The sequence below is a fragment of the Pelmatolapia mariae genome, linkage group LG12 (assembly GCF_036321145.2).
Source record: "Pelmatolapia mariae isolate MD_Pm_ZW linkage group LG12, Pm_UMD_F_2, whole genome shotgun sequence".
NCBI lineage: Eukaryota > Metazoa > Chordata > Actinopteri > Cichliformes > Cichlidae > Pelmatolapia > Pelmatolapia mariae.
In genome coordinates this window covers 2,112,331-2,124,958 of record NC_086237.1, presented here as the reverse complement: position 1 = coordinate 2,124,958, position 12,628 = coordinate 2,112,331, and the positions used below count along the sequence as shown (strand labels likewise).

General features: G+C 39.7%; 1 protein-coding gene across 9 annotated transcripts in view; it reads left to right on the top strand.

Annotated features, from left to right (window-relative positions):
- The window catches only part of wdfy3 (WD repeat and FYVE domain containing 3), a 130,356-nt gene that overhangs the window by 13,730 nt on the left and 103,998 nt on the right, over positions 1-12,628 (top strand). For all 9 annotated transcript variants that reach the window (XM_063490048.1, XM_063490049.1, XM_063490050.1 and 6 more), the window contains exons 2-3: positions 8,998-9,208; positions 11,515-11,638. In XM_063490048.1, coding sequence (XP_063346118.1) covers positions 9,029-9,208; positions 11,515-11,638 — 304 coding nt within the window. In that variant the 5' untranslated portion in view covers positions 8,998-9,028. The remainder of the gene's footprint in view (positions 1-8,997; positions 9,209-11,514; positions 11,639-12,628) is intronic.

Genomic DNA, 12,628 nt, shown 5'->3' with positions numbered 1-12,628 from the left:
TTTTTCCCTTTCTAGTACTCCAAAAAAAAGCACTTTTGAGCTGGTAATTCCTGATGGTCCTTTGGTTCTCTAATCCCCTTTAAGAGTGCGACCTTTATCCTCCCTTTTCTGTCACCTCTCCCCAAGGCTAATTAAGTATGCAGGGTTCTGTGTGATTGCATAGGTCAGCTGCTGACTTTCAGTTGCGTGCTAGGGCAGAGAGATGAGTAACAGGTTGGCATGATCTAAACATATCTTTAATGTTGGAGTATGAAAAGGAAATCTGTGCAACACACAGAGCTGGTTAACGAACGGCAGTGTCGGAGAAAACAGCAGCATCATGTAGAAAACTGTGCAAGGAATCTAAATTGCCTGATCTAAGAGTTCAGTCACTCTGAACCAGCCACCTACAGGAGGCTGCAGGCAGTTCTTCCCTCATAACACACTGTGGATCAGCAGATAAGACTGATTCATTTTCGTACAAAGATAAGAGGTTTGAAAGGTGGTGGCTGTTTTAGAAGCCTAAATTACAAATGGATTTAGAGACAAAAAGGAAAAAAATCCACTTCCTTAACAAAGTTTATTTCAAAGTCATCAAAAAATGAACCAAAGTAAGAGAAAACTATGGATTGCGTATAAAAAGTGCCACAGTGGCATTCAAGTATTGATGACATGGCTTTCCTCTTGATCTGACATTTTTGCAACTCAGTTATCCACACACTGGAGTAAATTAGAAGAGGGGCCGATTTAATACTCTCCTTTGGTTCATTGTAAACATGCTTGGCCATGTATGCATGAATCATTTTGTTACATGCTGAGACTATCAGAGTTATGCATAACCCCATATGCTGTTTGGAGCATTGGAACCTTTGTTTTCATAGAAGAGTCACCTTTCCTCAGAGCTTTTGGAGGTTGAACCAAACAAAAAGTTACCTTCGAGAAAAGAGGTGTAACTAATTTGTAGTAAAACTACACAAAGACACGCATTTGTGCACCTAAATCTGTTTTCAGTGTGTTATAGGTTTAGTGCAGTGCAGAAAGGGAGGTTCTAACAGAGCTCTATGTGATGGTCTGTGGTTTCATGACGCTCACTGCTTACCAAGTAGGTGGAGTGAGATGTAATCCTACATTTGTCTGCTGATTACTGCCTTGCCTTTTGTTGATTTTCCAGCTCAGCCTTATGCTGAGTCGTATGACATGTGTTTGCCCCAGTTTGTGGTCCCGGCCCTGCTGCTCTCCGACTCTACCATTCTCATAGCCCTCGTGTCTGCTTCAGTGACTCTCTGTTTCACTGGGCCCTGAACAGCAGTGCTAACAGTCAGCATTGTTCTGAAATAAATGCTGCCTTTGATCAAGGATACGTTACAGTACAAAAATAGATGAGCTATTTCATCCTGTATACGACTCAGACGATACTCTTAACTTTCTTAAAATTTTGAATTTAGTTTTGTGTCAGATGTTTATTTTAACATAGTTCTGACAAAAGTAATTATTTAAACAGTTTCAAATATATTTTTATGTCTTTTTAAGGACCATACTGGTTGTGAAACCAGTCAAGTTATTTGAACAATGACATCCTCATGACACTAGCTCATAAGGAAGTATCTTGGATCATCTAAACTAGGGAAATTTTTTGGGAAGCTAACCAATTTTCATTTTCACTTTGCTTGTGATAACTTGATATATCTGGATAAATGATCTTTCAATGGGCTTTTTGCCTATAAATATATTCTTTATTTATCCGGGTACTTTTTCACAGCAGATTTTAAGAAAAATAAGTCAAAGAACCAAATGCAACTGACATTCAGCACAAGCATCACAACACATCATTACACGGGCAACTTCAAAAGCGGTCACATTGACTTCTATACAATACAATCTGCAAACTTTTTTTAAAAATTAATAAATGAATCAATTTTTAAAAACCGTTTCATCCACTGATCTAAATGGTGACCGGGACTCGGTGAGCGACAGGCACTATGAAGTGCCTAAAAGAGACTTTCTCTGGTTTTTGAGGCGCTGCTGTTTAAATCTCTCAGCTTTAAACAACAACTGAGGAAGCTGGCCTACTGGACTCGATATTTTTAAACTCAACGCAGACCAACCCACTTCTGCTTTTGGATTCTCGATTTCTAACATCCAGCAAGAATTTTTTTTCTTGCCTGTCAGCTTTTCAAAAGACTTGCCTGTGGCTCAGCCAGAGTTTCCATTTTAGCCAGCAGCTGAAGACGGGCTTTTCTGCTGATGCTGCCGAAGCTACATGTTGATCACTTTATAACCCCACTGCTGGCGTGTTTCTCTTGGCCAAGTGTATTGTGTGGATATGTGACTTTTTCCTCAAAACCTTCACTTTTATATGTGCTTGGCTGCTTTATACTTCCAAAGGCCTGCCCATCCATCCAGTGGAGTTAGTTTTATTTATGATAAGGACTTGCTTGTGGGTTGTCTATGGAGTGGTGTAAATGAGAATCAATGACCAGCATTATGTGTGTCATCACAGAAAGGGGAAGGATGTTAGCAGTAGAAAGGAAGGAACTGGATAGGCTGCAGTGCGGAGTTTATGCCACTTATCAGGGTTATGGCATATACTCATAATAAAAGTAATCAGCCTTTACCTCAGTAAACATAATCTTTGGAAGATGAACCATGGCTGCTGTAATTTACTTTGGTTTCCTGCCAAATATTTCAAAAGATATTCAGCTGTTAGTGTTAAATAGTGAATTGCAGTTTTCAGTAACCTGAACACAAAATAGTTTGGCTTTTCCATTCCAGACTACAACAGGAAATGGCTTAATTTTCCCTCTTGAAGAAACTTGACCTAGAAAGAAAATCTTCTAGGTCAACTTAAACCATATCTGCTTATGACAGTTCACTCTGATAACAACTTTATGGTGTCATTCGTTAACCATGACTCAGTATTGGCACATATCAGAGCGACAAAACCCCCCCAAAAATAAAAAAATCAGATTATTCACTGGCACAGAACCAGTTGAATCCCACTGCCCTGTGTGTCTGGTCTGTATTGGAGAATTTTTCTATTTTTACCAGCCACTATACCACAGGAGGCATTGCTTTTATCTGTGTGTGTGTTTGTGTTTCATCGTGGTTAAATGATGTCCTGGAGAAACTCACTGCAGCACGAACTACTGCAAAGGTGGATTCGAGTACTTTCGCAGGTGTTCATTTTGTCTGAGGACAGATTTAGTAAACATCAGAGCGCAGCTGTCATTACATTTAACAGGTGTCTAGGTGAGTACAAAATTGAGTCTGAAGATTTGGTTGGCCTGTGTCATGACTACTAAATGCTCACTGAATAATGTAGGGCTGCTCGACACTAGCAAAAGTCCACATCACTGTTATTTTGTCAATATTGTAATCCCAGGGATGGAGGGATGTTCTTTAACTGTACGTTATCTCATACAGGCAGAGCCAGTGGTTAGTGAGAGTTGAATTGTGGAGTATATTGCAGCCAACACAGGGTGTATTGTAAATGTCAAATCGTGAGCCTTTCAGGTCTTGTCTTCTTTGATCTCCATCATGTGCAAACATTGTACCTGTGTGAGGTTATTTTCTCTGGAAATTTTCAGAGGATAGAAGCCCAAAGCACTGATGTGAGAACTAATTGTGTGACTCAAAGCTGGATTGCAGGATTGGTTGTAATTTCTTTTGATTTCTTGCTGCTTCTTCTTTTTTTTTCCAGATCATTCAGGTTGAGTGACATTAAAGATGGCAACGTATATTTATTTTTTTTACCGCTGGTTCTTAATGTTTAATCAGATGACTCCTGATGTCGTGAATGGTTACGTTTCCTGTGTACAAACTCTGCACAACTCAGGGGCGGGCAGGGGTATTACTCAAAATTTTGAGTGTGCAAATGTTTGTGTTTGAACTGGAAGATAAAATATAACTTAAAGAATTGCATTAAGTCGTTCCCGTAGTGGGTGATGAGGTTATTTGCGCTCATACTTGTCAGTCTGTGTGCCCAGATTGCCATCAGCAGTGAAACTGAGCTGTACATGTTGGACAACAAACACAGGAAGCAGACGAGACGTCACATATATGCAAATGGGGAAAAAAAGTATATGCTAAAATACTAGCTAGTGCATTATAACAAATCTGTGCTAATCCAGTAGATCTTAATCTTTATTTTGATCTACCAAAGAGCTAAAAAGGCTCTTTACTGTAGTTACTGCCAATCATTAGTAATGCAACTTGAATGAAATGAAATTAAAGTAAATATGGTCATGATTGCATCAGCAAACTCTCTGAACACACAAATGATATTTAGTGACATTAGTCTCACTGTCAGCAAACCATCAACAGTGGCTTTACAGTGCTGGACCTGTGATGTCAGCCTCACCGCTGCGGTGTTTTGAAACCAAATACGATGAGAAAACGATTGTGAAAAAGCACGCTCATCGGCAAACAATTTGTTGATTACAAGTTGTTAATCAATGAAAATACCCTGGATAATCCTTTTTTATGTAACTTACAGTGACCAAAATTTACAAAATGAACCTAATGTTTTATTCATGAAGACATCAGTGATCAGGAAAGTTTTTACTGAGGGCTGTCTTCCCATAAACTTCTATAGGAACATAATTCCTTTTGCACCCACAGATATTCCCCCTTAGCTGCCGTTAAAAAGAATGCAGACTTACGACACTTGGTCGCTGGCTTCACTTTTCAGACTTGTCTATGGGCTTGCCCTACAGTTTGAAAACCACTGTGCCAATCGGCATCCTGTGTTAGTTACCAAATACTTTTGAGGTATATTTTTGATGTTTGAGTTGTTGTGACATGTAGTTATATTTCTGGGAAGGTGCAAGACTAGCTCAGACAGGTGTCCTTATTCAGGGGAACCTGCAATTCACAACAGATTCCTTTGATTCAGAATATATCAGAATATAACTCGCGGTTGGTGAAATAGATGCTTGACGTCTAAAAGGTTAAAGGGTTCCCCTGGTTTTTGAATTTCAGGCCCTGAGGTTAAGGGGTTCAGTCCTTTTGAGACTGTGCGAGCTATAACTGTATGTACTTGCTCACGGACAGTGTCAGGCACTCGAGATAAAAGTGTACCAAATGGAGGATGTTAAATGGAATTGGAGTTTAAGTGTGAGTTCACGCAGAGGGCAGCCCTGCTGTGTGGGTAAAATGAGTTACTAAAGCCTTCAGTCTTGAGTAATTTGGTTAGTGCCGCAGATGCCATGTTTCTGTAAATCAGAGTAACACTGGTAAGCTTCTTTGTAGCTCTCTGTCTCTGCCATTATGTTGCTCTTCATGTTCTTGCTGTCTTTTGTGACAGTCGTTAAAGGAGAGGGATGCTGGGAAAGGAGATGTGTGTTGTTTAGATGCAAGTCATAGCGAAGAAAGCACTTAATAGAAGACAGACCTCTGGGGACACATAAGCTTACTTAACCCTTATAGTCAACATTGTACTGTGGTATAGTGCATATAATTATACGGTGGCTAAATTAGGGATCAAGGTGTTATCAGTTGGTAAAAGGTCACTGATGTTGCATAGAAGCTATTATCTATTAATCTGGAGATGAGCTGTGATTTTGGGGGTAGATAGATGTCCAGAAGTCAGCGTTTTTCCTTTGTCACCAATAAATAGATGTATGGACTGACTGATAGTCACGTGGAACACCTGAAGTAGAAATTATGACCCTCGTCATACATGATTTTTATGTATGACGAGGGAACAAGAAGGGAACAGATTGTTTTCTGAAAGAAAGGAAATGAACAGAGCTGAGAGCGGGGAGGAACATCCTCCGTCACATTATTCAAAATCAGCTGCTTTGGCATGCAGTCAAGCCTACTGTCTGCTTTATAAATACCCTAATATCCCTGTAGTACCAGCATTTGTGATATCACAACAATGGAATCAAATTTATATACAGAGAAGCTTGCCAAAAGTGAATTAGCCAGCTCCTGGGGGCTTTTACCTTGAGTCTCGCTGGTTTGAATTCAGATTTCTTTAGAATTGAAAATAAGTGGTTGAGATGGCAAATAAAGCAATAAACTCAATAATATTCCTGACTTTAAAAGTTTAGTGTGGGAAGAAGGGGGACAGTCGTCACTTGTCTTTACCTTCTCTCTCACTGTTTGAATAAAACAAAATTTGAATTGTAAACTGAGCGAGCAGCTTGTAGGATTCATTGGCAAATGTGACAGTACCAGAGTCACACAAATATTTGGTTATAACCAGAACTATTTTTATGCATACGTCTCAAAAATGGCAAGAAAAACACAACACAGTGAACTGATAATAATGATAACAATAATAAAACCGAATTTGATGGTAGTGATGATACAAACTAAAGCCCCTTTTCCACAATGTTCCCTTCAAGTCAATTTCTCTGTCTTTCTCTGGCCTTGGACCAACAATTCAAATAAATTTGGTGAAATTTTCCATTTTATGTTCATGCTGTGTTCAATGCCAAGATGTAATCCATCTAATGATGAGGCTTTGATGGTGCAAGACAAAAAACCCACACAGTGACGTCTGCAGCACCAGTAGATTTTTGGGTTGTAACTGAAGGGCAGGGGATATTTCCTGAATGTCTGAGAGTAATTCGTTGTGAGGAGTCTGCTGGGAAAGGGACGGACTACATGCTAAACTGCTATGTCTCTTCCTTGTTGATGGGTCTTTCTACAAGAGCTGTGACTTAAGTGCCAGAGCTTTTTTGTCATTCATAGAGTGTGTGTCTTTTTAAGCTACAACTGATGTGACACTCAACCCTAACATGACTCCAGTGGTCAGAACAGGTGTGTTGTTGTTGTCAATATAACAGATGTGTTATAGAATCAATTGAAAGTGAGCCTTGTGCATAATGACAGAAACAAAGGAGGGAAGTAAAAGGTCCAGATTTTATTTCTCCCATATCCTACTTGCATTTTCCTGTTATTTCTGCCCATTTGATGAAGGTAACTTTTCATTATGGTAGGCTAAGCTTGTTGAAAATATAACTTTATTTCAATGCTGGTGATTTTTCTTTTGGCTTTGGAAGAGGAAAACAACCCCCCTTTCTTTTATGCAGAAAAACCCTAATTTAAAAAAGAAAAAACTCTCTTTCAACCACCACTGTTGGTGTGCTCATGATCAAGGCAGTGCATGAAAAGAAAGCTTCTGTTTGAGGTTGACGAGCAACTTTCTTGCAGTCGCCTAAGCTGTTGATTCTGTTTTTATCACCAGATATTTATCTGTCGTACGTAGGCTTTGCAGCCCTGTGATATCTCCTAGCAACCATTTCAAATAGTCTGGAGAGAAGCTGACATGTGGAACAAATTGCTAAATATATATCAACTACGTTCAAGGGAAGAGTGATGCAAAACGATGATCAGTCACAGATGCTAATCTGTTGTTTTATTTCTTAACTTGCAGTTCAAAGTGAATGACTGAATCAGTGACCTGAATTTGGGCCATACAGCCTCTGCTTCAGTGCAGTAACAGCTTGTATACAGAGATCTGTCAAATCTGCCAATCAGAAGAGATCTTTCCTTTATTAGCTGTGTGTATATAGATATATAAACATAGATATAGATGGATGGATGGCTAGACCGACAAGTACTATGTCCAAGCAGAGAAGCCCAGACTTCTTCTCCCAGGCTACCTCTTCCTGCTCATTGCCATTCCCAAGCCAGCCATCTCTCCAGCAGATCCTTAATCTGCCCCGGGGCCTCCTACCAAGAGGACATGCCTGAAACACCTCGCCTAGGAAGTATCCAGGAGGCATCCTAGTCAGATGCCCGAACCACTTCAACTGGCTTTGATGTGGAGGAGCAGGAGCTTTACTCTCCCTCTCGAATGACTGAGCTCCTCTTCCTATCTCTAAGGAAGTGCACAGCCACCCTTTGAAGGAAACTCATTTCCGCCACTTCTATCTGCAGCCTCATTCTTTCTGTTACTACTGAATTGCCATAGCTGCTACACCAATTTATTTCCTGTTTGTTTTACTCCATAAATTCATCATCTTGGTGTTTTAAGTCAAATATCACGAGCTGCAATGTCATAAAGCTTACCCTTGTCTATTTACACAATATAGATTTATTTAATTTGTTAGATTTGACTGTATGTTTGTTAGCAGTCTAGCAATATCATGTTTACACTTTGTGTGACGTTTGATGCCAATAAATAAGCTGATTTAATTCTGGTGAAACTAATGGTCAAGCTCCCACCAAAATCAGTGAAACTTTATATTACCCATAATTCTTTAATGGATCGTCTTCAAACTTCACAACAATACACTAGATCTTGGGGTACATGGATACATAGGCTGGCTAAGCATTTGACATTGACCTTCATTGTTAATGCCCAAGGTCAAAGTTAACCTTGAAATTTTTTTTCAAGAAACCGCATCGAGTAATTTATCATATGAAACCAATCCCACCAGATTTCTTTGTTTTTGCAACCAGAGAAAACCCAGCTGGCTCTTAGAAGCTGGCACTCTGTGGCCGTAACATTTCAAGTCTGTGTGTTTTCTGCATCTTACATGTGTTACTGTGAACCAGGATCTGAACACAAAAATGTAATTAAGTAGATCCTGAATGATCCTGGGTACAAACACATTGAGCATTATTACATCTACTGCTTCTATACCAGCACGGTGCTCATGCTAAACCTTCTTTGTAGACAGAAAATTTCAATAAATTTGCCTAAAGATAATTTTGTGTTTAATGGTTACTTGTATTGATACAGCTGGCTGTTACAATACTAGTACTCTGTTACACTTATGAAGAAAGGTAGCTGTACTTATATTCACATCGTCTACAATTGTCAGAATTATGAATTAATAAAGATACTTTGATTTAAAAAAGAAACAAAACAAGAAGCTAATCTGTGTGAAATGTGAAATATCATCTATATCTATATTTGGCTGTTTTTGATACTCGAGACCACTTACAGAGTTGAACTGATACCAAATAGCAGTGAGTTTCAGTTACATAGACTAACGAGATCTTTATGTATTGAGTTACTGTGAGATGTTTATTAAATCTTCTCTTTCCCATCTGCAGGGCTGCCTTTGCCCTGACAAAGCCGCTCAAGATGAACATGGTGAAAAGGATCATGGGGCGGCCGAGGCAGGAGGAGTGCAGCCCCCAGGACAACGCGCTGGGCCTCATGCACCTGCGACGCCTCTTCTCCGAGCTGTGCCACCCTCCTCGCCACATGACCCAGAAGGAGCAGGAGGAGAAGCTCTACATGATGCTTCCTGTATTTAACAGGGTAAGTCACACCATGGGTGGAGGGAGAACTGGAGGTGCTCCAAACAGGCGGATTAGCAGATATTTGTACATATGGCAGCTCTGATGTGGCAGGTTACAGTTTGCTTCATTTGGTTCCTGTGCTATCTGTAGCTATCTTTCAAATCACGTGTTTCTCGTCTGTGCAGTATTCAAAAAAAAGGGGAAAAAAAAAGAAGAGAGCTCTGTTGTGCTGGGTTACAAACGCGTTAGCTGCTTCCCTGAGGTCATGGGTGCAATAGATACTATAGATGCATTGACATTTGAAAATGAGATCTCACCAGGGAACTTCTGCAGATTCAAATCCAGTGGTTAAAAGCATATTTTCATACGTACCTGTCTGGATAGCTCTCAGATTCTGTTCCACCAGACTGCAGATAAATGGAATGGAAATAAGCTTGTTTACTTCTGTGGGCTTGTTGACTTTAGGGCTAAAGGTTAGCTGAACAAAGCACAACGAAGTGGACTTTTCAGTCCAACCTTTGTGTCATATATTTTTTACCGTCTCCACAGTGTACACAGGCATGAAGTTTTCAAATTATGATTTTATTTATTAAGGCAAAAAGGTTAACCAAATCTACCTGGCCTTGTATGAAAAGGTTGTTGTGCAAACGTTTGGCAGTGAGAACTGCAGTTTTGTGTTGGCAGTAACTGGCAATGGGTCTTTCACACAGCTGTTGATGAATTTAGACCCACTCATCTATGAAGAATTACTGTAATTCAACCACATTAGAGGGTTTTGAAGTATGAATGGCCTGTTTAAGTTCATGCTAAGGCATCTCAGGCAGATTTAAATCTGGACTTTGACTAAGCCACTCCAAAACCTTAATTTTATTTTATTTTTTTTACCTATTCAGAGGTGGACTTGCTGGTGTGTTTCTGATTATTGTCCTGCTGCATAAGCTAAGTGCAGTTAGCCAGAATTCTCATTCTTGTAGAGAGTGGCATGCATGGATGCATCAATTACAGCAAGTTGTCCAGGTCCTCCAGACCATCATACTAGCACCACCACCATGTTTGACTGTTGTGTCAGTGTTTGGAATGCAGTTAGTCTTACACTAGATGTAACAGGAGTAGGAGGAGCTGAACTTTTCAGGTGCAGATCAAAGCAAATAGTACCCAAAACACACCTGGTTGTCAAGTTTTAAGGAGCAAGAACTCACTGAACTACACATTGTCTCATCGTTAGTTTGGTGTTTATAATATTTCGGAATCATTTGTGATTAAATTAAACAACCTTCAAAGCTTTTCTAAATTATATATCTGCTAACTAACTAATGTTAAATTTTATTGATTTAAGCACTAATAGGAAGAAAAGAAAAGAAAGAAAAGTCCAGTACAGACTTGTATTTTTTATCTTTTAATTTTTATCTGTAGACAAAATAGATTCAGGTTTATCAAACATTTTTAATTTCTGAAATCTCAGTTGTGCAGTTCCTGAGCCAGGTGGAACAGCTCACTGTTGTTATGGCGATCATTCAGCCGCTCTCCAGAGAGTCTCTCCCTCCCACTTTACAATGGACTTAAGCTATGTTAACAAAATATGTTATGAATTAATAATTAATAATTAATTTTCATAAAGCATTTTTGCACCTCCTTTTGGAAAAACTCTAAAATTGAATCCAGATCTGTGGAAACCACTCAAGTGGGTGGGTAATCATGGAAGTGAGCTACACATATTAACAAGTTAACAATATGAAGTTGTTGAAATCCCTATAGCTGTGTTTTTATCTAAAAGAACAGAAAGCCTGCAGGCCAGTAATTCGCCTTTTTGTTTGGCAGCCGCAGCTGTAGGCTGCCTTTGTTAAGTGTGCTCATCAAGCTGGAGTGCACTGCCAAGGGTCTCTTGACTTGTCTGCTAATTACCCACCACTGGCTGGGATTCACACCTGTGGCAATACTCATGTCAGAATCTGGAAGTAAAGTGGTCCCTGTGCGGCGGGACGGCAGCCCTCCCGCCCTGCTCTCAAGTCAGATTTGCTGGATAAGTAAACAGATGACGAGTCTTTGCTGAATGAAGAGTAGTTTATCTTTGTTGACTTGCTGCCCCAAAGGCTTAGCCTCCAATGTTCTCTGTCACCATAAAGTAGTGCATTCAAGCAAAAACTGTCATAGATATCAGCAGGAATGAGGATTTCTGTAACTGTACACGCCTGACTATAAGCTAGGTTACATATAAGTATCGAGTGAACAGATGTCTAGTTTTTGAGTCTTTTTTTGGTTCCTCTCTTCTTGTTTTTTTAAATTATTGTTTTTCCAATGATCAAGTGCTTTTTTTGTCCACTTCAGGTGTTCGGGAACGCACCTCCCAGCAGCATGATGGAGAAATTCTCCGACCTGCTGCAGTTCACCACCCAGGTGTCCCGACTCATGGTGACTGAGATCAGACGAAGAGCCTCCAATAAATCCACAGGTGAGCTTGCAGATGCACACAGACTCACATTTGTAAGTGTAAAAATGCACTATAGAGTAGGCCTACTTGTAGACTTGATTTCTTTGGCACCAGCCAATAATTTCTCATAACCGGTTCGTGTCTTCTGTTTTCCTTTTGGCTGTGCAGATGAACACACACAGTGGTGTTGAAAGGGATTTTTGTTCTTTATTTAGATACAAAGACAGTTCCCATGCAGCGTTTCAACTATAGAACTAATTGTAAGGCACAGATGGAGCATCTGAGCTTTGTTAGGTACACATAGTAGATGACAAGATAGAAATGAAGACTACAGGGAGTTTATTTCTTCACTTTCCCCCATAAAGACAATATATGACGACCTCCCCAGTACTCTTAATGATGAGTTTAGACACCTAAGTATATATAAATATGTCATCTGATGACTATTAGAATAGTTTCTGGGTTTTTCCAAGGGTAGCTGGGTAATCCAAACACAGTCAGTTTTTTACAAGCAGGCTGCAATATGACAGAAAGTGCTGCAAACGTTACTCCTGTTAGGCTTTCAAGAGTTAGTGCCACATATGGCAAGGACCCTAATATACTGTAATCTGTATATTATTAGTGGACATTAGTACACGCCCATGTAGTGCTGGGCGATATGGAAAAAATATTTATCACGATATGAATTATTTTATATCACGATAACGATATATATCACGATATATGACCTGACCTGTGGTCATCTAGAAAGTACGCAGTCTGTAAACAGCGAGTGCCGAGGGTGCAGTCTTTGTTTTGAGTTACCGTAAAGCATGTCGCAAATCCGGGTGCACGTAAAGCAGCACCAGCTCGCAAACCACGAGACGGAGTTTCTTTGCGAAAAATATCATTTTTTTTATACTTTATTTTCTCTTGCATAAAGTTAAGAGCATGTATAGTGAGAAGACAACACTAATATATTTGCCACAGGCTATTTAACCTTTTAAGACCTACCATAGAACCAAGTCCGCC